Source organism: Monodelphis domestica, chromosome 1, assembly GCF_027887165.1.
Source record: "Monodelphis domestica isolate mMonDom1 chromosome 1, mMonDom1.pri, whole genome shotgun sequence".
NCBI lineage: Eukaryota > Metazoa > Chordata > Mammalia > Didelphimorphia > Didelphidae > Monodelphis > Monodelphis domestica.
Genome location: NC_077227.1, coordinates 88045220 through 88073131, shown reverse-complemented (window position 1 = coordinate 88073131; position 27912 = coordinate 88045220). Strand labels below are relative to the sequence as shown.

The 27912-nt window shown below is 36.9% G+C and overlaps 1 protein-coding gene across 1 annotated transcript in view; it reads left to right on the top strand.

Annotated features, from left to right (window-relative positions):
- Nucleotides 1-27912, top strand: part of GPR26 (G protein-coupled receptor 26) — a 49023-nt gene that overhangs the window by 11438 nt on the left and 9673 nt on the right. Inside the window, exon 2 of the mRNA XM_001367521.3 lies at nucleotides 7069-7182. Within this exon, the coding sequence (XP_001367558.1) occupies nucleotides 7069-7182 (114 nt within the window). The remainder of the gene's footprint in view (nucleotides 1-7068; nucleotides 7183-27912) is intronic.

Below are 27912 nucleotides of genomic sequence, written 5' to 3'. Positions count from 1 at the left end.
CTAATGTAGAAAAGATCCCTGAGCTGTACTATCTCACAGGATTCTGAGATGAAACTAGGGATTCTATGGGGCAGAAGGGAAGAGGGAATCTATACCAGCTTGTGGGCAGGAGGCTGGCAGGGAAGAAACCATCGGAACTGAGGCAGAAGATGGAATGTTTTCTGTAGAGGAGCTAGCAGACCAGATCACTGGATCACTGAGGAAGGAGGGGGAGACTGAGAGGAGGAACAAACATTTATAATGCACCTATCATGGGCCAGGTGCTGTGCTAAGTGCTTTACAAATGCCTCATTTGTTCCTCACTACAACTCTGGGAAGGATGAGCTATTATTATTATTATTTTCCCTATTTTACAGTTGAAGAAACAGAAAAACAGAGATTAAAAGGCTTGGCCAGTGCCACACAGTAAGAGTCTGAAGCTAAATTTAAACTCAGCTCTCTATCCTAGATGCCTTTAGGCAGTGTAAAGAGAAAGAACAAAGAAATGAGATTAGGAAGGTGCCTAGTTGAGGAATTTGGGGCCATTCTTGAATGACTCTGTGAGATCTATGTTTTGGGAATATTCATTTGGCATGTGTGCAGAGGATGGATTGGAGAGGGGGGGAGATTGAAGAGGGGAGAGATTGGACTTGGGGAACTCAATGAAAGGGTCCTTTGGATAATCCAGCCTGGAGCTGGTAAGGGTCTTTGAATTAGGCTAGTGGTTGTGTAAATGGAGAGAATTAGAGAGAGATGAGATTGACATAGAAGAATAAATATGATCCAGGAACTGAATGGATAAAAGAAGATGGTGGAGCAGGAGTGGTCAAAGTTGACGCCATTGTTGTCAGCCAGTCAATGAAGAATTTCTTGAGCATCTGTTCTGTGCCAGGCACTGGGCTGAGCTCTGGGGATTTAAAGAAAGGCAAAAAACAGTCCCAGCCCTCAAGGAGAACAGGGTCTAATGGTTCACATTTTGAATCTGGATAACTGGTAGTGTCCTCCATAGAAATAGGGAAGTTTGGAGATTTGGATTCCAAGAGACTTGGGTTTGATTTCCAATGGGATGTACCAGTGAGTAGCTGGGCTGAGTTTTGTAGACAGCCTCTGCTTTGAAGTTTAGAAGAGATAAGGAATGAAAAGCACTTTGCAATCTCTTAAGGGCTATATAAAGGCCAGTTTAAAAAATCCTCATTTGAAAGATAAAGAAACTGAGGCCTCTAGAGATTGACCACACCAGCAACTGACCTTTATAGACTGCTTTGAAGTTTGCAAAGCTATTTTTGTCCAATGTCTTATTTCCATCTGAAATAACCCTATGGGTATGTGGGAAAGAGACTAGACCAGACTGCCTAGGAGGAGCCTCCCTCAAAACACTTTCTCAGCAATTAATAGCCTGAGTGAGTAGCCTTGGGCACTGAGCTCCAAAGTGGCTGGCTCTGGGTCACCCAGCCTGAATTTATGTGGGGTAGAATTTGAATTTAGGTTTTCCTGACCCTGAGGGCAGCTCTCTGTTCTTAATTCCATCCAGCCTCTAGAATCTGGTAGGTTATTCCCATTTTCACATGAGTTAACTAAGGCTGGAGGAAGTTTAAGTGATTTGGTAATGGCTACACAAGTCAGTGAGTATCAGAAGCCAAATTCAGACTGGGTATTTTCTTATTCCCTAATGCCACACAGTAAATTATTGGCAGAACTAATTCCCAGTGGGGTGTTAGGGAAGATCAATCCATATTAATAGATTATCATGTGCCAGGCATTGTGCTAAATGCTGAGAATATAAATACAGGTAGAAAGAAAGACAGCTCCTGTCCTCAAGGAGCCTAGGGAAGAGGATGGATGCTAAAAAGAGAGGGAGATGTCTCCTTGAAGACATGATGGATTTCAGGGGAGTACAGTCTGATGGGAAATTAAGATTGTTTACCTGGTCCGCCTTTTTAAATGGGGGATGATCAGGAGGGGGCTCTTAGGGCAGAGGTACTTCTGAGCCCTCTGAAGTATGAGTCTGAGGGTTGAGGGATCTTCCAGGAGGAAGAGGTCTCTGGTGCATCTTGGGGAGCCCTAGAGGAGTGTACAAGGTACCCTAGCTTTGGAAACAGAAGTCTTAGATTAAAATTATTATTTTTTTAATACTTGAATGACCTGTCGACTGGAAAAAAAACACAGAACTATTAAATAGTCAAAATTACTCTTTAATGAAGGGCAAAAGGGGTTCAGTGCTAGTAGGTCTCGACAACACAGCTGCGTACCACACAGAGTCCAAGGATTGAACTCTGGCCACTCTGGTCACTGACCCCTAGGAGTGCCACCTCGCTAGATGGACTCCTGGGAACAAAAGCATTAGGGGAACCTATCTACCATTTGGGGGCAGTCCAGGGGCAGGGAAAGATGAATGACATCACTATAGCTACAGAAAATGGGAGCTTTCAAACTACATTGACAGGATACAATGGAGCTTGGGAAAGGAACCATAGCTAGTGGCTAGGGTGTAAGAGAAGGGGCTACTAACAATGGACACTAAAGGATGGTTCCTGCCCTGGTGTGGATCTTCTTGGGAAAGGGTCTGATACAATAGGGGAGACTACCTAAAACAAAGAGGGTCCTTAGCATATGCTTAGTCTCACCCAATTAGGACTGTCATTCCCCTGAGGCTCTCCCACTCAGTCTGAAACTGCTAGCTTGAGATTCCCTTCAGGGTAGAGTCCCATGGGAACAGGGAACAAGTACAAACTTTGGGGTCTCCAATTTATAAGCTAGCCCTGAAACTTGGGGTTCATCAGATCACACTAGGCCACAAGTTTGGGGTTCCTACATTCCATGTTGACAGACCTTAAGCAAATGACTTAACTTCCCTACATCTCAGTTTTCTATGTCAAATGAGGAAGTTGGTCTAAAATTGATGCTATCTCAGACTCCAGAACTTTGGGATTCTATGGCTCCTAACTGAGGATTTCCCCTGAGCTAGTGGCTAAAAGGAAGCACATATAAATTGCACATTACGATCACCTATCCCCTCCCCAGCAAATCACATATATTGGCTATTATTTCACAACCTTTATACTCATGTTTCATGTTTCCTTAATGTCCCATTTCTTATTGGAGATTGATTTATTCATTAAGGGAGATTTCCCAGGATGGGCAAAAAAACACTCAATCAGTAGTCAGGAGACTCTCCTCAGCATTGTCCTTAATCCATATGTAATTTTAGGTGAATGACTTCATCTCTCTGGATCTCAGTTTCCTCACCTGCAAAAATGAAGGCATTGGATTTGGTGATCTCCCTGAGGCTTTTCTATCCCTGATAGCCTATAATTATATAATAACATACCAGCTTCTCTGCACTGAATTTATTTTTAATCTGTGCATTCCTTAGATGCATTTTCATCAAGCAATATGCAGTTTCCCTGGCAGTTAAGCTGTTGCAATTCATTTTATGACCAGTGGGATATGAGAAAACAATTCTAAAGAAATATGGCATATGGTGGAGACCAAATAAAAGGTGGAGAAGAAGTAGCAGGTAAAATTTCAGTAATCATCATTAGAAATTGAAATTAATTGGTCTATCTGCAGGAGGAAATATGATTAAGGACAATTTCAGTTAGGCCTGAAAATGCACTACTTGGATGAAAGGAGAGAAAGAGTCATCGTGCATTAATGGTACAAATGTCACTTTGGAATTAAACATTGCTAATGACTATTTCCATGGTTCTTTATTCAGATTTTTTTCTATTTTTGCTGCTGAATCCCTTCCAAGTCTCCATGCCCCACTAGTGTTTCTGTCTTTGAAAAGCATGGCTCCATATCCTGTGGGGGCTTGACCATCATTCCGCTGTGGATTCCTTCTGTAGTTATGCAATATGTTTTCTTTTGCTTTTTTTTTAATAGAAGCAAACAAACTGTTCCCATATTTGCTTTTCTGATATTTATGGCAAGTTAAATATTATGATTGTGTTTATCTTTCTGGGGCTACTTTTTCCTGCCTCTTTATACTAATAGGCAAATGTAATATGTACTTATCAGTCACTGCAAGAAATGGATCGGAAAAGTCATCACCATTATCCTGCACTTAAGATGTCAGGGTATATGATTTTCTAAAGATGGGGTTCTTAACACAGGTCCACAAAATTTTGTTGGAGGAATTGGATTCTTTTGTAAACTTCTGTTTTATTTTATACATTTAAAAATATTATTATGAGGAGTCTACAGGCTTTACCAAACCGTCAAGTGATACAGAAGAGGAGGCAAAAATCTCATGTTCAAAATAAAGGTTCTTTCTACAAAGACAATAATAAAATTCTGTGTTAGGCCTACTCTATGCATCACACTGTGTTAACACTAAGGGGCAAGAGACAAAGATTGGATTTGGGAGAAAATGAGCCTACTTTAAGCACCTGCTATGTGCCAGATGCTGTGTTGGGAACTTGATTCATTTCATCCTCCTAACAACCTCATGAGGGAGATGCTATTATTATCCTCATTTTATAGTTGAGGAAACTGAGGCAGACAGAGGCTAAATGACTTACCCAGTGCATATAGCGAGTAAGGGTCTAATGCCAGATTTGAATCTATATCTTCCTGACACCAGGGCCAGCTCTCTCTCCACCATGCCATCCAGCTACCTGTTAGGATTTGGAGATGGAAGACTTTTTAAAATTGTAGAAGTTCCATTCCCAAAGGGCACTAAAAGACTGTCTGCCCTTTGATCCAGCCATAGCACTGCTGGGTTTGTACCTCAAAGAGATAATAAGGAAAAAGACTTTTACAAGAATATTCATAGCTGCGCTCTTTGTGGTGGCCAAAAATTGGAAAATGAGAGGATGCCCATCAATTGGGGAATGGCTGAGCAAATTGTGGTATATGTTGGTGATGGAATACTATTGTGCTAAAAGGAATAATAAAATGGAGGAATTCCATGGAGACTGGAACAACCTCCAGGAAGTGATGCAGAGTGAAAAGAGCAGAACCAGGAAAACATTGTACACAGAGACTGATACAAGGTGGTACAATCGAATGTAATGGACTTCTCCTTTAGGGGCGATGCAATGTCCCTGAACAATCCGGCGGAATCTATGAGAAAGAATTCTATCCACATTCAGAGGAAAAACTGTGGGAGTAGAAACACATAAGAAAAACAACTTCTTGACTACATGGGTCGAGGGGATATGACTGGGGATATAGACTCTAAATGAACATCCTGATGCAAACACCAGCAACATGGAAATAGTTTCTGATCATGTAATACCCAGTGGAATTGCACATCAGTTATGGGAAGGGTTGGGGTAGGGGAGGGAGGAATAGAATATGATTCTTGTAACCAAGGAATAATGTTCTAAATTGACTAAATAAAATTTAAAAAAATTTAAATTAAAAAAAAATTGTAGATATTCCCTAAAAAGGCAGAGGCAGCTGGTGGTACATTGATAAAGCATTAGATCTGAAGTTAGAAAGATCTGAGTTCAAATATAACTTTAGACACTTACTACCTATATGACCCTAGCCCAGCCACTTGACATCTGTTTGCCTCAGTTTCTTTAACAATAAAATGGATTGTGTAAATAAAATCTGGTCCCCTCCATTCCTACTTTTTGGGTCCTGTGATTCAAATAGTTCAACCTCCACCTAACTACACTATCATCTAGCCCACATTGCTTTATTTGGCACAAAGGAGAGCATGAAAGAGACTTTGCTAAATGCATTTCTGATATATAGGTAAAAAGTCAATAGTATCTCTCTGATTTCTCTGATGTAAATCTAAATCAGAGATTTAGAACTGGAGTAGATCTTAGATATTATCTAGTCTAATCCATTCATTTTACATATGAAAAAACTGAGGTGCCAAAGCAGTTAAGTAACTTTCTCAAGAGCTCTCAGACAGAAAGTGGCAGAGATAGGATTTGAACTCAGGTCTTCTTCACTCTTAAATATAGTAACATTTCCATTATAGTACACTGCATCTTTATTAGTAAAGCTATTAATATTCATTCATTTCCTTTTTTTGTGCTAAAAATTATCCCTTTAAAAACATATTCTAAAAGTTTTCCAGAGACCAAAGTCTAGCCCATTGATTTAGATCTCATAGACCCCACTCTTTCTTAATTCTGATAATCAGGGCATTTGCCTTTTTCAAGTCACTTAGGATGCTTTCCATTTTCCATGATCACTTTGTTTAATTTGAAGTGCGACCTTGGATGTAATTCCCTTTGATTAGGTGACCAAAGTGCAACAAGAACAGATTGTTCTTTTCCTACTGTATTGCTGTACTTATCTTGAGTTTCATCTCCCTATTAATGCTTCTTACTCTATTTTTTACACTGAAAGGACTATTGTTCTTGGCAGGAAAAAGACAAAAGATAGGAATTGTGTCATTTTGCCTTCTAATAAAAGAAACACAATATTAAAGAAAAGTTTCCTCGAAGAGATAAGATGTGGATAATCTCAGAGTTGATGAAAGGAGGATTTCAGGCATCAGGAGGAGGGTGAGCAAAGACATAGGTAAAATAAAGAATATGTCCTTGGATAGGATGAAATCATGGAAGAGACTGTGTGGTTTGGGTATCAAGATTCTAATTCTATTCTTGGCATTTGCCACAGATTTCTTGAGTTACTGAAAAGAAGCTTCATCTCTCTTCCAGGCTTATATGAGTGTTATGTGAATCCTCAGATGAAAATTTCAGCAATAGTTGAGGACTAAACCATGGCAGCAGGAGTCTCCAAGAGTTTAATATTTAAAAACTGTGCAGGTGTTCACCAGGAGATCAAGATGAATGGGGACAGTTTTAGGGATCTTGGGACTCAGGCTGACAAGATAGAACAAGTACAGTGGATAAATCACTAGATTTGAAGTCAGATAACATGGATTCATCATATCTGGGCTTTGTCTCTTATTATCTGTGTGACCTTGGGCATACTTAATCTTTCTGGATCTCCATTTCTCCATCTATAAATTGAGTGAGTTGTATTAAAATGACCCTAAGATACCTTTCCACATTAAATATGCAAAGATATGTTGTTGATCTATTCTTTCCTAAAGGACCTTTGGAAACTCTGGTAGGGGGCACAATTCACATGTTTGTTCATAATGTCTTGCAGTGTGAGAGAACGTTGTCTGGAGGAACAGAAGAGACGAAGGCAACGGGCCACCAAGAAAATCAGCACCTTCATTGGGACATTTCTCCTTTGCTTTGCGCCATATGTAATCACAAGGTAAGCCAAGCTGCTTGGGACTCGTGCACTTTACTGATCCCTGAGGTTGTGTGTTTATGTGTGTAGGTTTCATCCACTTCCACAAAGATTCCCAACTAGTTATCTCATAGAATAAAACAGAGGAAACATGGAGTAGTGGACAGAGGCAGTTCAGCCATGTTTCAGATTCTACCTCTGATATCCACTGACTGTATGTGACTCTGGGAAAATTATCAAACCCATCAATGTCCAGGTAACTCCTTTTCCTCACCAGTGAGCCCCCCAAAGCTGATGAAATCCCAAAGAGACCAAAATAGTATAATGGGTTTACTGAAGATGAAGGGAGAAGACATGGGTTGAGAGGGTCAGTCTTGAAAAAGGACCGACCTATATATAACTCCTTTAAAAGTAGAACTCTTGTGCCAGAAACCTTTCATGTCTTGCTTTTCTGCCTTTAAATTAATCTCTGTTGATGTTTGCCCACTTGCTCAGCCAACTTTTCCCTTACTTCCTAGTGACCAAGCCTTTTGAACCTGGACCTTTTGGGCACAGTGACTCATTCAGTGGAATAGTAAAACTTTGGAACTCTGCAAGTTTGTAGAGCAGGGAGGGAATCGTGCTTTGGTCTCAAATCACAGAAGCAGAGAAGCCACCTAATGCAGCTAATGCAGCAAACTCAATAAAGTCAGTATGATATGGCTGAAAGGACCTTAGATTTGTACAATGAGAAATTAGATTCAGATTCTGACTCTGCTAATAACTATATGGCTTTGGGTAAGTGACTGGACTTATGTTTCAGTTTTTTTCAGTTTTTTCATCTGTAAAATGAGAGGGTTGGACCAATAGTGTTCTAAGGTCACTTCCAGTTTTAAGCCCTTGGATAAAGAGGTGCTGTTAGAAAACAGAGATGTGATTGGACAGTTGACAGGTTTTCAAATAATTTTGGCATACTGTGTGTTCATGGAAATGGATAAGTAGATCTGATGTGTAGACTCTAAATGATCACCCTAATGCAAATATTAGTAATATGGAAATAGGTCTTGATTAGTGACACATGTAAAACCCAGTGGAATTGCTCATTGGCTATGGGAGGGGGCAACCATGGAAAAATATTCTAAATCAATTTCAAGTAATAATAAAAAAGTAGATCTGATGTGAGATGTTAGACTGGGATCAGAAGGGCACTCTAAGAGCCAATTTGAGCGTAAATGTGACACTGCATCCCCTTGTATATATTGAACTGCTTTCACAGAAATAGATCTTAGCTTTTTCTCTCATTTGGTGTTTAATGATTATTAATTAAAATGACTTACTTATATGACAGAGTCATAGGAAGGAAAGGATATGACCACTAGAGGTCATTTAATTCATTTCCTTTATCCATTCTCTACATAGACCTGACTACTCAAAAGTAGATATATCTTTTAATCTGAGTGTATGAATGTATACATGCATTGTTTTGAGAAACTGAAAAAAAAAAACCCAAGAGGAACTAAAATAGGCAAGTGTTTTATGTTGAAAACTACTATTGGCTATAGTCAAAAAAATTTCAATGATAGCTGGTTAGTATATAGTTTTTGTTCTAAAATAGTTGTTTGGACACTCCTATTATCAAGCTAGTTGGGATGATGGCAGAATGAGAAGAAAGAAAGAAGCAAATATTAGATACAAATTGCAAAATTGATAGGCCTTGGTAATAGATTGGATATGGGCAGGAGGATGGGGATGACATATTTCTAGCCTGGGTGACTCGAAAGATGGGAAGGGAATACCTATTTATTAAGTGACTTCTATGTGTTAGGCACTATTCTTGGTTCTTATAAAATTTTTTCTCATCTAATGTTGGATGGCAGGATCCTTCATAGTAAAAGGAAGTGAGGAGATCTTAGTGGGGTAGGAAAGAGAATGAGTTCAATTTTGAACATGTTGAGTTTAAGATTATGAGACATCTCTAGCCTTACCTTCAAACAAACACAAAGGTTTCAAGATCTTTAATTCCTTCAATTAACAAAAATTAAATGGTATTCTCTGCTCTGAGAACCATTTCCATGTATGCCCCACAATACCAATATCAGGCTTTCTTTCCCTTTTGATAGGTGGTTTTGAGTTCCTCACTAATTCCTATTTCAAACTTCTAATTAAACATTCTCTGAAGTGTAATGCAAGTGTCTTAAAAGGATTTGTTATACTGCATTATCTCTTTAACTATATGCATTTGTGAATAATTAAGGTTCTTCCCAAAATTATCTAAATAGAGCTTTGAAGCATTAAGGTCTTTGATGATCTGACAGCACTATTATTGTGTCTTTTCAAAGAAATGGAATTATATAGATGGTAGAAGAATTTAATATACAGGTGGTCCTGAAATATTAATATTCTACTAATAAAATATATTATTTTCTCTTCTAATATTTCATGAAAATAAAAAATATCAACTTAGACCTTTCTTTTCCTCACAAATACAAAAACGTTATTAGAACAATAAGCTATAGGAGGAAAGTGGTATTTTAGAGAACTTAAGGAGTATTTTAAAATTTTAAAAAAAGTTTATTTTTATCTCTTTTTTACTACTTTGATTCCACCCCACACACACAAATATAACTTCCCCTCCTAGAGAGCCATCTCTTGTAACAAAGATTAAAAATAAAAGTTGGGGGGGGGAGCATGTCACCAAAAGCTAAGGAATGTTATCACTTGAGTCTGAAAGTCTACATAATGTTCTACATCCATAGTTTCCTTCTTTTGAAAATAAGGAAGAAATGCACCTTTTCTCATCCTTTTTCAGGGACAAGGTTCTTCATTATATTTACATGGCATTTAATTTTGGTCCTTTTCATTGTTCATCTTTTCACTTTCACTGCTATCATTATTTGTTGATTCTGTCCACTTCATTTTGCAGCAGTTCATCAAAGTCTTTTCATGCTTCTCTGAGTTCGTTATGGGAACATTCTTTTTAATTTACTACTTCTAATGCAGTGCTCTGAAGCACTGCTCATCAGTAAATATCCAAAACCATTTCAACATTGGCACTGGATAAATTTCTAAAGGATTTTATATTCAAGTCCTCCCTTAACACTTCCCCTTTGGGTAGTATTACTGTCTTTCCAATTACTCAGAACAAAAAGCCAAGTTATCTTTAGTGTCTTCCCTTTCCCAGTGATGTCTCTTCTATGCAATGAGCCCAGAGAGAGTAAACCACTTGCCAAGAGTAATAGTGAATGAGCCACAGAATCAACATTTGAACCAGATCTTGTGACTGAGTTTTAGTTTTATTTAGTACATCACAACTGCCTACTTATCCTAAAGGTTGTGGACAATAGGACTAATTCATTAGGGTTTCTGAGCTGTTTGCCTTTTGCATGAGGAATCCTTTTATTCCAAACATGGTAAACCAGATGAATTTGAAGAACTCATGACACCTAGATAATCTATGCTTTTACAACGAGAAGCAGTTTTAGGAATATTTCTGATGTGAATAATTCTCTCAATTATTGGTCAGTTCCTAGTAGATGGGCAATTAATGAATTACAGAATATCATCTCCTAAGAGAGAAAACAATTTTCACAATGTTATTTAGGATGGATAAGAGGGAGAGACATGAGACAAGTAGACCATTTAGGAAGCTATTTTAATGACCCAAATTAGAGAGAATGAGGTTCCAACCAGAATGGTGGCAATGAAAATAGAAGGGAAATAACAGGTGTGAGAAACAATATCAAGGTATAATTGAGAAGATTTATTTATTAAAGTCTAGAAGAGTTGAGAAGGAAGAAATTGAAGATCATTCAAGTTTCTAGTTTCTGTAGTTGGCTGGATTGTAATGGCTTTAAAATATAGAACATATACCAGGAGGGATAGATTTCAAGAGTAAGCCACTTTGGCTTTACAAATACTGAATTCAAAATGGTGGCAGAACATGCACATTGAGCTGCCTATCAAGTAGTTGGAGAAATGGAGCTGGATTTCATAGGTGACATCAGAGCTACAGATACATTTAGAAATTATTCCACTAGATATGATAATTGAACCTAGAATCTTTCCCATAGAAGGGATCATTGAATCTATCACAATAGGCAGAATGTCCAAGAAAGAGAACAGAGAGAAAAAATGAAGAAGGTAAGGAACAAGACCTTGGGTAACACTTCTATTTAGGTACATATGAAGGAATCAGAAGACATATTTGGAGAGGCAGGAGTGTATTGGGTCACAGAAGCCAAGGAAATGAGAGCAGTGGCTAGTCATGGAAGAAACTACAGAGTGTTCCAGGTGATTGAGGAATAAGAAAAGACAACTGGGAAGAATTTTTAACTATTGTTTTGGCAGCAGTGTGGAAGATAGTTTAAAGAGGGAAGAAAGTGAAAATCAAGAGTCTGATTAGAAAAGCTTTTTAGGTTGAGGCTGGGAAAGTGGATCGCCATTGAATGTGCTTATTTGAGTCCTCCAAGGTAAAGAGGACCTCTAACTCCCTGTCTTTTGCCTGTAGTTAACACCTGAAATAAGCCAAAATAAATGTTGTAGATATTTAGGTGATCAAAGAAAGCAGGAGTACCATTCTCCAAACTTGCTCTGTAAACCTAGAAGTGTAGCCTCCACTCTGTGCATTTGGTGGTGTTTGATAAACAGCTTTTTAAAGCTATTACTCAATGAGGGAATATAAGGATGTGACATAACTAGGAAAGGGACCATTTAATAAAATCATTGAAAAATCATTTTAAAATATAAGAATTTGAATACTCAGAGGTTAACTGTGTAGAGAACAATTCCAATAGATAGGTAGAGGCAAAGCCAAATTTCAGGAGGTGAAGGGAGGGGTGTGTGAGGAAGTGAAGATAATGATTGTGTCAACATTTGAAAAGTTTATCAAGTAGACAAAAAGAATAGGAAATATAAAATAGTAGATTGTAGAGGTAGCAAGTTGAGTTAAGGTTGCCCCACCTCTCTTAACCCTGGCTCTCTAGAAATAGGGGAAAGCTTAGCATCTTTGTGGGTATATGAGGAAGCCATTGGAAAGAGGAATATTAAGGATGGAAACCAGAAAGAAGGGATAACTTATGGAGGAAATCCTAGAGGCAGTGAACAGGCAGTGCACGCAAAGAAACAAAGAAATAAAATTTGCCAGTATTTTGATGGATAAATAGCAAGAAGAGGCTTTTCTCTAGTTTTTATTTTTTAAGTGATATCTTCAAACACTCTTGGACTAGTGACAAAGTCATGTTTTCTGCTATTGCCTTTGAAGAATTATATTGTCTCATTTTGCCTTAATGTTCAGTGTTTAACACATAGTAGGTTCTTCCTAAGGGATTATTATGGATTGATTAATTGGCATTTCAACTCAGAAAAATAGCTCTATAATATTATCTTATATAGGTTTTTCATGACAGGGCTATGTGCAGAGGATTGAAAATGAACTTGCTCCTTTTTACCTTTTAAATACCCACTGCTTATGGCAGTCTCTCATTTGTTGACTATAGAATCACGCTTTTTCCAGTTCATTCACCTCCATGGAAATCATCAGCCAGTTTTATTGGGCTAGGTTATCTTCTTTCTATTTTCCAAAAGTTTCTGCCATTACATTTTATAGTGTTGTTTCTCTCCAAGTGACAGGATTCTGTCACAGTTAGGTAATCTCTAAGTATACATTTGTAATGTGGGGCCCTTTTCATAAATGATTTTCTTTCTGTGAACAAAGAAAAGGACTGGGAACTTGCCATCCTCTCTTCAAGTGTCAATCGGCAGACATCAGTCAACATTCTGTGCAATCCTGGTAATGACCATGACAGGGAAGCCTGTCCATCAATGACATGTGCCCACGCTGCTGTCTATCACTGGGCCTTCTTTCCCCAGGCGACTCAGAAAAACACCCGGCCGTATAATTGCTTCTCCAAATCAATGTAGCTATGTGGATTCATGGAGTCTGATGAGAAGGATGATCCTGAAGGACAACAGATTCGGCAGCACACAAATTGGGAATCTTGCTCCTTCCTGCATGATGATTCAGGGTTTTACTCATAGAAGGGCTCTTAAAGGGGAGAGAGTCCAACTCCAGCCTTCCTCACCCCCATATTTTACAGAAACTTATATTCGAAAAAAGGAAGTAATTTGCCCAACATCACATGGTATCTGAATGTGGATCCCTGACTTAAAGTCCAGTATTCTAGCAACTCTACAACCCTGCTTCTCAGATATACAGAATGCCAGATAAAATCATATCATTGCAATATCACTAAATTCTGTCATCTCAGGATTTATAGGCTATCCATTCCAAACCATACCTGAAAAAAATCCCCTAACATTTTACCCAGCATGTAGTCATCCATCCATTGCTGGAAAGCTACCTGCTACCTCCTATAGAATTAGCTCATTATACTTGTGCTCTGCTCTAATTTTAATCATTTGCAAAAGGGAATTTTTTATTCTCTTTGTCTATTTTTGGTCAATCTACTTGCCCCATACTTGACTCATACTTGGCCCCTATTTGGCACTTTGTTGGTCATCATGTGAGAGAGTTCACAAGTCACTTACTTTTAACCCAATCAATCAGAAACTTGTGAATCCTTTGATAAGAGTTGACACTTTCAGAGGGTGAGAAGTAGATCCCACAAACACTCCCCCCCGCCAAGCAGTGCTAGGCAATTTGGAAACTGTGATTGGCCAATGTGAAGAGGGGAAGAGAAAGGAAGTGACTATAAAATATCCTGAACTTCTATAGCTGGAGTTATCTTCAGCTTGAATCTTCAGCTGGTGATCAGCCTCTTGAAGGTGACTTTGGCCTTGTCCTCAGCTTCAACTTGGGACCTTGTCTCTTGGACTGGCTCTTGGGTGAGTGAGTAGCTGGCCTTCCTTTCCTGGCTTCTGGAGAGAGATTAGTTCTGAAGAAGCCTTTTCCTCTTGGAGGAGGCCATGTGGGTGGAATACTGAGGCCTCTAGTCAAAGGTTAACAAGCCCTGCCAGGCTGAGCTGGGCACCCAAGCAATATTTAGTATCATAGGCTAGACATCTTCTCTACATTCTTTTTGTATTTCTCTACTTTAACTCTTTCAACTTCTTTGAAAACAAAAGCTATTAAAAGTCATTTTGGAGGAGGCGGAGTTAAGATGGCAGCCTAGAAGGAGCAGAAGTTCAGACCTCTGAATACCCTTCCTTACCGATCACAAATTGAATACTGCTAAGGGACTGAAAATCAAACTTAACAACAAGACAGAGCCAAGGAACCCTCCTGCTGGACTTAATTAAAAAGGTATGCTCCCTGCCCCCACCCCCCAAAAAGGCAGAATCCAAGAACACTCGGGTTTAAGGGGAAGACAGAAGGAAGGTCTCAGGACCCATTCCCTCTCCCACCTAGAGTGCTGGGACTCCAGCTGCAGTAGAAACTTCTGGGTGGACAAAGGTGCTGGTCTGGAGGGTGTACCTTGTGGGCAGGGCTGTGCAAAGTTCACAGTATCCAACACAGATAGTGGGGAAGGAGCTAGAGAGGGAGCATAGACCTGGCAGCCTGGCCCGAGCTGTGGAGATCTTCCATATTTGCTCCAGCCTTCCAGGAGGTTTTGGACTCAGAGCACACCCAGCCCAACTAAGCTGAACTTAATCCCATAAAAAGTCTCCAGAACTCAGGGAAGCCCAGTCTCTACACCCATCCTCATTGACTGCTGGACTTTAAGCCAATCAAAAGCCTCCAGAGGACAGGGAAGCTCAAATCCCCAACAAGCTTCCCCCCAGAGACCACACCAAGAGATCTTCTGTTAAAGCTCCAAGAGGGAAGACTGACAGAAGCACCCAAAACCAAAAAATGAGAGGAGCAACAGCACAGACAAATATGAGGAGTAAAGAAGGGGTGAGTATGAGCAAACAACAGAAAAAGAAGAAAATACAATAGACATCTTCTATTCAGCAAATGGAACAGAGGGGGAGAGATCAAATGATAAATCAGAAATCCAAGCAAATTGGATACAGGCTGTGGAAGAACTCAAAACACAATTAAGAGAGGCTGAAGACAATTGGGAAAAGAACTTAAAAATTAAGATAATTCATCTGGAAGCAGAGGCACTTGAAATAAAATGAGAAAGTAGTTTCTTGAAAGCCAAAATCAACCAGCTGGAAAATGAGGCAAAGGAGATGAGAGATAAAGCAAAGAAGATGAAAGATGACACAAAGGAGATGAAAGGTGAGGTAAAGTGGATGAAGGAAAAGGATGACCAAAAAGTCAGGGATGAAATCCAGTCTTTAAGAACCAGAATACAACAACTGGAATTAAGTGACCTCACAAGGCAGCAGGACAATCTAAAACAAAATTAAAAGAATGAAAAAATTGAGAAAAATATGAAGCATCTCATTCACAAAACAGATAATTTAGAAAATCATTTGAGAAGAGACAATTTAAGAATCATTGGTCTACCAGAAGACTATGACAAAAGAAAAGGCCTGGACATAATACTACAGGAAATTATTCATGAAAACTGCCCCAATATCCTAGAACAAGAGGGAAAAGTGGAGATTGAAAGAATCCACAGATCACCTGTATTTAATACCCAACTGACAACACCCAGGAATGTTAGAGTCAAATTCAAGAACTATCAGACCAAAGAAAATTACAAGCTGCCAAGAAAAAGTCATTCAGATACAATGGAACCACAGTGAGGATAACGCAGGATCTGGCTGCATCCACACTGAAGGACCAAAAGGCATGGAATATGATATTCCAGAAAGCAAAGGAACTAGGTCTACAACCAAGAATCAACTACCCAGCAAAATTGACTATATTCTTACAGGGGAAAGTATGGTCATTCAACAAAATAGAAGAATTTCAAGAATTCGTAAAGAAAAAACCAGACCTGAAAAGAAAATTTGATTTCCAAGCACAGAACTCAAGAGAATCATCAAAAGGTAATTTAAAAAGAGAGGATTAAGAAAAACAAAACAAAACAATAAAAAAATGTTTCAAGAGATTCAATAAGTTAAACTGATATATGTCCCTATAAGAAAAGAGGTTATTGGTAACTCTTAAAAGCTGTTGCTATCACCTGGGCAACTAGAATAAGTACACTTAGAAGGAACAGTGACAAACTGTATAGGATGAAAGGACAAGACATAACTAGGTATATAGATATATGCATGCAAAATACATATACATGTGTGTGTGTGTGTATATATATATATATATATATATATATATATATATATATACAACTAGAGCTAAAAAGCAGTTAATACTAAAAGAAATGGGAAAAGAAAGAAATGGGGGTAAATTTATATGTCACAAAGAAGCTCATGGTGGGAGAGGGGAGAAGATAAATATACTGGAAAGGGTAAAGAGGTTGGAGATAGGAAATACTCAACTCTTATGTGCATTGAAATTGACCCAGAGAGGGAAGAACAATCCAATCTATTGGGGCAGAGAATAGATTTGTGCCCTATAGGGGAGTAGAAGGGTAACAAATGGACTGGTGGGGAGGAAAACAGTACAAGGGAGGGAGAGGGTGTGGAGGCAATTTTAGAAAGACTACAGGGAAAATAAGGGGGGAATAAGAAGGGAAGGGATTATAAAGGGAAGTAAAATAAGGATGGGAACTAGGGGGACTGCTTATAAACAAACACTGATGATGTAGAAGGAAATAGTGAAAGAAGAAAAGGCAGGACCAGGAGTAGAAATCAAAATGCTGTGAAATACACAGCTAGTAATCATAACTCTGGATGTGAATGGAATGAATTCACCCATAAAATGCAAGCGAATAGCAGAGTGGATTAGAATCCAAAATCCTATCATATGCTGCTTATAAGAAACACACCTGAGGAAGATAGATATGCATAGGATGAAAGAAAGAGGATGGAGCCAAATCTACTGGGCATCAACTGATAAAAAGAAGGCAGGAGTTGCAATCATGATATATGACAAAGCCAAAGTAAAAATAAATCTAGTTAAAAGAGATAGGGAAGGTAATTACATCCTGATAAAAGGCAATATAGACAATGAGGAAATATTTATACTGAACATGTATGCACCAAATGGCATAGCATCCAAATTTCTAAAGGAGAAACTAGAGGAGTTCAAGGATGAAATAGACAGAAAAACTATACAAGTGGGAGACCTGAACCTTCTGCTATCCAAACTAGATAAATCAAACCAAAAAATAAATAAGAAAGAGGTAAGAGAAGTGAATGAAAGCTTAGAAAAATTAGAGTTAGTAGACATGTGGAGAAAAAAATAGGGACAGAAAGGAATATAACTTCTTTTCAGCAGCACAGGGTAATTCACAAAAATTGACCATGCATTAGGGCATAAAAACATTGCAAACAATTGCAGAAGGGCAGAAATAATAAACCCAACCTTCTCAGATCATAATGCAATGAAAATAATATTTAGTAAAGGTACATGGAGAAGTAAATCAAAAATTAATTGGAAATTAAACAATACAATTCTCCAAAACCTGTTAGTTAAAGAACAAATCATAGGAACAATTAATAACTTAATTGAAGAAAACAACAATGATGAGACATCCTTTCAATACCTATTGAATGCAGCCAAAGCAATATTCGGGGGCAAATTTATATCCTTGAGTTCATATTTTAATAAATTAAGAAGGGCAGAGGTCAATGAATTGGGCATGCAAATTAAAGAACTAGAAAGCAAACAAATTAAAAATCCTCAGATGAAGACTAAATTAGAAATCCTTAAAATCAAAGGAGAAATTAATGAAATTGAAAGTCAAAGAACTATTGATTTAATAAATAAGACTAGAAGCTGGTACTTTGAAAAAACAAATAAAATAGACAAAGTACTATTCAGTCTAATTTAAAAAAGGAAAGAAAAAAAACAAATTGACAGTATCCATGATGAAAAGGGAGACTTCACCTCTAATGAAGAGGAAATTAAGGCAATCATTAAAAACTACTATGTCCAATTATATGGCAACAAATATGGCAATCTAGGTGAAATGGATGAATACTTACAAAAATATAAATTGCCTAGACTAACAGAGGAAGAAATAAATTACCTAAACAACCCCATATCAGAAAAAGAAATTGAACAAGCCATCAAAGAACTCCCCAAGAAAAAATCCCCAGGTCCAGATGGATTCACAAATGAATTCTATCAAACATTCAAAGAATAGCTAACTCCAATATTAAACAAACTATTTGACAGAATAAGCCAAGAAGGAGTTCTACCAAATTCATTTTATGACACAAATAGTGTACTAATCCCAAAGTCAGGCAGGTCAGAAACAAAGAAAACTATAGACCAATCTCCCTAATGAATATAGATGCAAAAATCTTAAATAGGATACTAGCAAAAAGGCTCCAGCAAGCCATCACAAGGGTTATTCACTATGACCAGGTAGGGTTCATACCAGGAATGCAAGGATGGTTCAACATTAGGAAAACTATCCACATAATTGACCATATTAACAAGCAAACTCACAAAAATTACATGATTATCTCAATAGATGCAGAAAAAGCCTTTGATAAAATACAACACCCATTCTTATTGAAAACACTAGAAAGTATAGGAATAGAATGGCTTTTCCTAATAATAATAAACAGTATATATCTGAAACCATCAGCAAACATCATCTGCAATGAGGATAAACTAGAAACCTTCCCAATAAGATCAGAAGTGAAACAAGGATGCCCATTATCACCTCTATTATTTAACATTGTACTAGAAACACTAGTAGTAACAATTATAGAAGGACAAGAAATTGAAGGTATTAAAATTGGCAATGAGGAGACCAAGCTATCACTCTTTGTGGATGATATGATGGTATACTTAAAGAATCCTAGAGAATCAACCAAAAAGCTAGTTGAAATAATCAACAACTTTAGCAAAGTTGCAGGATACAAAATAAACCTGCATAAGTCATCAGAATTTCTATATATCTCCAACCCATTTTAGCAGCAAGAATTAGAAAAGGAAATTCCATTTCAAATCACCCTAGAGAATATAAAATAATTAGGAATCTCTCTGCTGAGACAAACACAGGAACTAGATGAATACAACTACAAAACACTCTCCACACAGTTAAAACTAGATCTAAACAATTGGAAAAACATTGATTGCTCATGGGTGGGACGAGCTAACATAATAAAAATGACAATGCTACCCAAATTGATTTACTTATTTAGTGCCATACCCATTGAACTACCAAGAAACTTCTTTACGGAATTAGAAAAAAAAACATAAAAGTTCATTTGGAAGAACAGAAGATCAAAGATATCCAGGGAAATCATGAAAAAAAATGTAAAGGAAGGAGAACTTGCAGTCCCAGATCTCAAACTATACTATAAAGCAGTGGTTATCAAAACAATTTGGTACTGGCTAAGAGACAGAAAGGAGGATCAGTGGAATAGGCTTGGGGTAAATGACTTCAGCAGGATAGTCTATGGTAAACCCAAAGATCCCAGTTTTGGGGACCAAAACCCACTTTTTGATAAAAACTTCTGGGAAATTGGAAGACAGTATGGTAGAGATTAGGTTTGGATCAACATCTCACCCCCTATACCAAGATCAACTCAGAATGGGTGAATGACCTGAATATAAAGAAGGAAACTGTAAGCAAATTAGGCGAACACATAATAGTATACTTGTCAGATCTTTGGGAAAGGAAAGACTTTAAAGCCAAGCAAGAGATAGAAAAAAAATCACAAAATTTAAAACCAAAAATTTTTATTACATCAAATTAAAAAGTTTTTGTACAAACAAAACTAATGCATCCAAAATTAGAAGGGAAACAACAAATTGGGAAGCAATCTTCATTACAAAAACCTCTGACAAAGGTCTAATTACTCAAATTTATAAAGAGTTAAACCAGTTGTACAAAAAAAATCAAGCCAGTCTACAATTCATAAATGTGCTACAGACATGAATAGGCAATTTTCAGTTAAAGAAATCAAAAGTATTAATAAGCACATGAAAAAGTGCTCTAAATCCCTTATAATCAGAGAGATGCAAATCAAAACAACTCTGAGGTATCACCTCACACCTAGCAGATTGGCTCACATGACAGCAAAGGAAAGTAATGAATGCTGGAGTGTATGTGGCAAAGTTGGGACATTAATGCACTGCTGGTGGAGTTGTGAATTGATCCAACCATTCTGGAGGATAATTTGGAACTATGCACAAAGGGCAATAAAAGACTGTCTGCCCTTTGATCCAGCCATAGCACTGCTGGGTTTGTACCCCAGAGAGATAAGGAAAAACATATGTACAAGAATATTCATAGCTGCGCCCTTTGTGTTGGCAAAAAATTGGAAAATGAGGGGATGCCCTCCAATTGGGAGTGGCTGAACCAACTGTGGTATATGTTGGTGATGGAATACTATTGCGCTCAAAGGAATAATAAAGTGGAGGAATTCCATATGAACTGGAACAACCTCCTGGAATTGATGCAGAGAGAGAGGAGCAGAACCATGAGAATAATTTACACAGAGACTGATACACTGTGGTACAATCAAATGTAATGGACTTCTCCACTGTACCGCCAGTGCAGTGATTATGAACAACTCGGTGGAACCTGTGAGAAAAACCACTATCCACATCCAGAGGAAGCACTGTGGGAGTAAAAACACCAAAGTAAAACAACTGCTTGAATACATGGGTTGAAGGCATATTGTTGGGGATGTAGACTCTATATGAACATCCTAATGTAAACAACAACATGGAAATGGGTTCTGGTCAAGGACACGTAATACCCAATAAAATTGCATGTTGGCTGCAGGAAGAGTGGGTGGAGGGGAAGGAGGGAAATAATGTGATTATTGTAACCAATGACTGATTTTCTAAATTGACTAAATAAACTTTTTCCAATGGAAAAAAATAAATAAAAGCCATTTTGACTTGAGCTCTATTTTAAATCAGCAACCACCTTATTACTTTAGCATTTTCACATATTTAGTCAAAGCCTGAATTTAATTCCTTACATATGAATCCTAAATCTCTCTACAATTTAGCAGGTTTGTGACTTGTCTTGGGTCACATATCCAGTAAGTGTCTGAGGCCACATTGAAATTCAAAAAGATGAATCTTCCTGACTCCAGACCTAGGGCTCTATTTCCTTGTAATTCTAGTGTTTTCTCTTCCTTATTTATTTCCTGTTTCTTCTTTCTGTAGATTATTCATGCATATTAGTTTTCTTCTTTTCTGCTTCATTAGATTGTGGGCTCCATGATTGTCTTTTGCCTCTTTGGCTTTCCTCACAGTCCCTAGTGTCCAGTGGGCATCTAATTAATGTTTATTGACACAGAGAAATCCCAGGTCTGAATTATGACAGAATTTAGGAGGCCATTTTCTTTTTGTTCTCTATTTTTGAAGAAATCATAGTGTACTTTTTGTTCTGAAAAAAGAAACATGACTTTGCTTTGGAAGCATTACTCTTGTTGTTCAATCATAACTTAGCTTGTTCCATGTGTCATATTAGGAACCAAGAAAATTAAAAAAAAAACATAGAAAGCAGAATGCCTCCCCATTCAAGGACCTTAGGATAGAATATTACAAATTTAAGCTTAATATTAGGGAAAAAAAGATTTTTAGTAGAGAACTAGAAAAGACAGCAGGTTTCTTTGGAAGATAATCAATTCCCACAATTGGTAGTCTTCAAGTAATGATAACCACTTGTTGAGTATATTATGAAGAGAATTCTGACTCAGATATGGATTAAACTAGATAGGGATAGCCATGAGGTTCTTTCCAACTCTTAAAGTTGGGTTATATATAGAGAGAGTTGTGTTTTATATATAAAACTTAACTTCAAGGGTTATAATATATATGATATATATAGCACATATATATATATATACATATATATATACATACACATATACCATTCTCTTCTAGCCCCACAGCCAACTTTGATTTTTCCCCAATGTTTTCATTGTGAGCTGATGATTTACTTTTAATTAAGTATATGTAGATATATACTAGTTGTCATATATATATATATATATATACATATATTAAAGATTAAAATTTTGGGAAACTGAGGCAGGTAGAAATTTGTTTCTCTCTGGAAGGAGTATTATATTTTTAGAGTTTTATTAAAGGTTGAGAATTTAAGAAAATACAAGTAAGAAAGGCACGTGCAGGTGGGCCGAGAGGCCCAATTCAATTTCACTCACTGCCAGTGGAGACAGGAAGAGAAGAGACCCCCGCCTACAGCGGAGACCCTTTATATCATAATTTGCTCTCGGCCCAGGTGAGAATTCAGTGAGATTACAAAGCATTCTGGGGAAGTGGAGCAAGGACCTCTGGGGATTGAAGTCCTGGATTCAAATCTCCATTTTTTACATTATATATATTTATACTATGACTATGAGAGGAATTACAGTATTGGTTTGGAAAGGTAGAAATTAGAAAGGACCTGGCATCTAATAAATTCATTTGTCTTAATCAGTGCTTCTATCTTCAGACTCATCTACAACCATAATTAAAAAAGGAATCTGGGTATCATCTGTCCTCATATGATATTCAGTACCTTGTGATAATCCCACTTCTGAAGCTAAGAAGTCTGACCATCTGATCAGTGCTACATGGTGGATAGAATAATGGACTTTGGGTTAGAAAGACCTGGGATTAATATCTGCCACTGGTACTTGCTACCTGGCTGACACTGAATACAACACTGAACTGCTCTTTTTCTTCATATATAAAAACAGAGAGAATAAGCCCTATAGTGCTCCTCCGTAGGCTTGAATGAGATCATGCATTGAAGCTCTTGTTAAACCATAAGTACTATTATATTAGTGTGACAATGGTATTGTTTAGTAAACTTTGTAGTACTAGACATTTTGGAAATTCATATAGGAATTAATTGCATAGCAACAGCTTTCTGAATTTAAGCAGTAGTTTACTTTTTTGTATTATGTGTATTTGTTTTAGATGATTTTAAATTTTAAATTCAATCATTTTCTATTCTCTCTCTCTCTCTCTCTCTCTCTCTCTCTCTCTCTCTCTCTCTCTCTCTCTCTCTCTCTCTTTCCTTCACTCTTAGAATCAACAGTATACATTGGTTCCAAGGCAGAAGAGTAGTAAGGGATAGATAATGTGGGTTAAGTGACTTGCCCAGGGTCACACAGTTAGGATATCTCTGAGGCCACATTCAAACCTAGGACCTCTTGTCTCTAGGCTTTGTTCTCCATCCACAGAGCTACTTAGCTCCCCCCTTTTTATTTTTTCTTAATTGTTTTCTTCCCAAAACAAATTTTTGATAAATGTAGGCATCCTTGATGTTAATATTTAGACTTCCTAGTCAAGTCTTCTATAGTGGGATACCTGTATTCCTAGGTGCCTCAGAAGGATGTCATCAAAACATGAACTGTGACCTCTGAATAATTTCCTTCCTATCTGTTTCATAGAACTATTCCATAGAGCTTATGCTTGGGATGAATTATGCCTGTCTCTAGTACTTCCAAAAATTATGGTCTTGAAGCACAAGTGAGAATTATCAGAGTTTGGGTTGGAGAATTCCATATCTTTTCATCTTATCATCATGGATGGGCGGATCTGCTTACCAGGAAAGAAGCTTATTAAACCTTACTTCCATATTGATCATTGTTGTAAGAGTACACTTATAGAAAAGCAATCCCCCTGCCCAATGAAACCATAAATAAACTAATGTGAAAATTAAGATATTTTGATTTGCATATGACTCCAACAGTTCTTTCTCTGGAAGTAGGTAGAAGTCTTTCTCATAAGTCCTTCAGAATTGTTGTGGATCACTGTATTGCTGAGAGAATCTGAATCTGTTACAGTTGATCATCATACAGTATTATTGTTACTATGTAGTAACGATTTCCCTCTGCATCAATTCATATAGATCTTTTCCAACTTTATCTGAAATGATCCTACTCAAAGTTTCTTATAGGAGAATAATACTCCATCACCATCATATACCACAATTTGTTTAGCCGTTCCCCAATAGATAGTCATCCCCTCAATTTCTAATTCTTGGTCACCACAAAAAGAGCTGCTTATAAATATTTTTCACAAATGTGTGATTTCCTATTTTTTATTATCTTTTTGGGAAACAAACCAGTAGTGATATAACAGGATCCAAGAATATGAACAGTTTTATAGCCCTTTGGGCATAGTTCCAAATTGCCTTCCAGAATGGTTGGATCAGTTCAGAACTCCAACAGCATTAGTGATCCAGTTTTGCCACAGCCCCTCCAACATTTTTCACTACCCTTTTTTGTTATTTTGGCCAATCTGATATGTGTGAGATGGTACCTCAGCATTCTTTTAATTTGCATTTCTCTAAAAAAGAATGATTTGGAATATTTTTTTTATATGTTTATTGATAGCTTTGATTTCTTCATCTGAAAATTGTTTGTTCATAACTTTTAACCATTTGTCAATTGGGGAATGACTTATATTCTTATGAATTTGACTTCGTTCTTTATATATTTGAGGAATTAAACCTTTTTATTTGCTGTAAATTTTTTTCAAAGTTTGTTGTTTCCTATCTAATCTTGGTTACATTAGTTTTGTTTGTACAAAAGCTTTTAAATTTAATATAATAAAAATTACTCCTTTTACATCTTACAATGTTCTCTTATCTTTTGTTTGCTTATAAAGTCTTCTCTTCTTTAAAGATTGCCAGATAAATTATTCTGTGATCCCCTAATTTATCTTTGGTATCCCTCATTATATATAAATTATAGAAATTCATTTTGACCTTATCTTTATATAAGGTGTGAGATACTAGAATACAGCTCATTTCTGCCTCCTTGTTTTCCAATTTTGCCAGCAGTTTTTGTCAAATAGTGAAATTTTATCTGAAAATTTGGGTTTGGATTTATCAAACATTAGGTTACTAATATGATTTACCCCCATTTATTGTGTGTATAATCTATTTCATTGATCCACCATTCTATGTTTTTGGCAGTACAAAAGTGTTTTGATGATTTTATAGTACAGTTTGAGATGAGTACTTCTAGGTCACATTCCTTGACACTTTTTTCCATTAATTCTCTTGATATTCATGATGTTTTGTTCTTCCAGATGAATTCTGTTATTTTTTTCTACTTCTACAAAATATTTTTTGGTATTTTGATTGATATGGCACCGAATAAGCAAATTAATTTAGGTAGAATTGTCATTTTATTACATTAGCTCAACCTTCCTATGAGTAATTAATATTTTTATAACTGTTGGATCTGACTATGTGAAAAAGTGTGTTGTAATGTCCTCGCAAGTAAATTTCCGAGTATTTTATATTATATAGAGTCATTTTAAAATGGAATTTCTTTTTTTTATTACTTGCTGCTGGATTTTGTTGGTAATATATAGAAATGCTGATGATTTATGTGGGTTTATTTTGTTTCCTGCAACTTTACTAAAGGTACTAATATTTTCAACTAGTTACTTAGTTGATTGTCTTGGATTCTCTAAGTATACCATCATATCATCTGTGAAAAGAATGCTAATTTAGTTTCCTCATTGCCTACTTTAATTCCTTCCATTTCTTTTTCTTCTCATTGCCAAAACTAGCATTTCTAAATAATAGTGGTGATAATGGACATCCTTCCTTCACCACTGATCTTATTGGGAAGCCTTCTAACTTATTCCCCATTGTAGATGATACTTGCTCATGGTTTTAGATACATACTATTTATCATTTTAAGTAATAGATCATTTATTCTATGTTTTCTAGAATTTTTAATAGGAATGGGTATTGTATTTTGTTGAAGGCTTTTTTGGTATCTAGTGATATAATCATGTGATTTCTGTTAGTTTGGTTATTGATATGGTCAATTATATTGATAGTTTTCACAATATTAAACCAATCTTGCATTCCTGGTATAAATACCACCAGGTCTGCAGCAAACAATCCATAGGAACTTATGAGAAAGAATGCTATCCACATCCAGAGAAAGAACTGTGGGAGCAGAAACACAGAAGAAAAACACATGATTGAGCAAGTGGTTTGATGGGGATATGATTGGGGTTTTGGAGTTAAAAGATCACTCTACTGCAAATATAAATAATATGGAAATGGGTTTTGAATAATGATACCTGTATAACCAGTGGAACTGTTTGTTAGCTCAGGGAGGGGAAGGAAAGAGGGAGGGGTGAAAAAAAATCATGAACAATGAATCATGTAACTATGGAAAAATATTCTAAATAAATAAATTAATTAATTTTAAAAACTCACCAGGACTGAATGATCCTTGGGATATATTCCTGTAGCCTTTTTGCTAATATTTAAATTTTTTGCATCTATGTTTATTAAGGAGATTGGTTTATAATTTTCTTTCTCTATTTTTACTCTTCCTGGTTTAGGTATCAGCACCATATTTGTGTCATAAAAAATTTTGGTAGGATTGTTTATGTAGTATTAAGAGTAATTATTCTTTAAATGTTTAATAGAATTCACTTGTGAATCCATCCAGCCCTGGAGATTTTTTTCTTAGGGAGTTCATTAATTAAGTTCATACTCTGCTTTGCTGAATAGGTGATTCTAGGTTATAAAACTTATTTCTTTTGTCTTCTGGAATGTCATATTTCAAGCATTCTGATCCTGTAACATGGAAATTGCTAAGTCCTGCGTAATGCTGACTGTAGTTCCAAGGTATTTGATTTGTTTCTTTCTGACTATTTGTAGTATTTTCTCCTTGAGCTGGGAGCTCTTGAATTTAACTAATATTGCTGGGACTTGGCATTTGGGGATTTACTTCAGGAGGTGATCTGTGGATTTTTTCAATTTCTATTGTACCTTCTTTTCCAAGAATATCAGGGAAATTTTCTTTTCATAATTTCTTGTAATATGATGTGTAGGTTTTTTTAATCATTTCTTTCAGACAGTACAATAATTTTTAGATTATCCCAATTGGATCTATTTTCTAGGTCAGTTATTTTTCAATGATATATTTAATGTTTTCTAATTTTTTTTATTCTTTTGATTGTGTTTTGTTTTTTCTTGATATCTCATGAAGTCATTAGCCTTGCTTCTTCAGTTCTAATTTTTAAATTTATTTTCTTCTTTGAGCTTTTGAACCTCTATTTCCATTTAGTCAATTCTACTTTTTAAGAAACTTTTTTTAAATTTTTGTACCTTTCAGTCAATTGTGTTAGCATTGCTCTCATTTCTGTTTCTCATTTTTTCCTCTGCCTCACTCAGTTGATTTTGGAAAACTTTTATGAGCTCTTCTAGAGCTTTAGATCAATTCATATTTTTCTTGGAAGTTTTGAACATATTTGTTTTATTCTCATTGTCTCCTGGTCAAGCTCATCCCTTGGTCTTCTTTTGTCTCTATGAAAATGTTTTATGATTAGGTGTTTTTTTTTATGTTTGCTCATTTTCCCAGCCTTTTTCTTGACTAAGATCTTAAAAATAGGCTCTGTTCTCAGGGTAGAGGGGGTACTTTCTTAAACTGCAGCTTTTCCTTGCTGTTACCCTTAGCTTTAGTTCTGCGACTTTCAGTTCTTCCAACATGTCATGTTGGCTTGAGGGCTGGAGTTCTGAAAGCTACCTCCCATTGCTGTTTCAATCTCCCCCTGAGATTGCTGGTGGCTACTTAGTTTTGAGTGTCTGGGCCTATCCACAATCTGGGCTTGCACAGGCCAGGCACACTTTGAAGTGCCTTGCCCTGGCAGGTAGGGGCTTCTCTTTGGGCTTGGACAGGGCTTCTGGCCCTCACTCTGTGTATACACATGTCAGAAGTGCTACAGATTGCTTGCCATAGCAAGGGCTCTGGGGCTCCCCATTGGCTTGCACTAGCTAGGCTCCTTGTTGATTGCCTTGTGCTGGGGCTTGGGGTCTC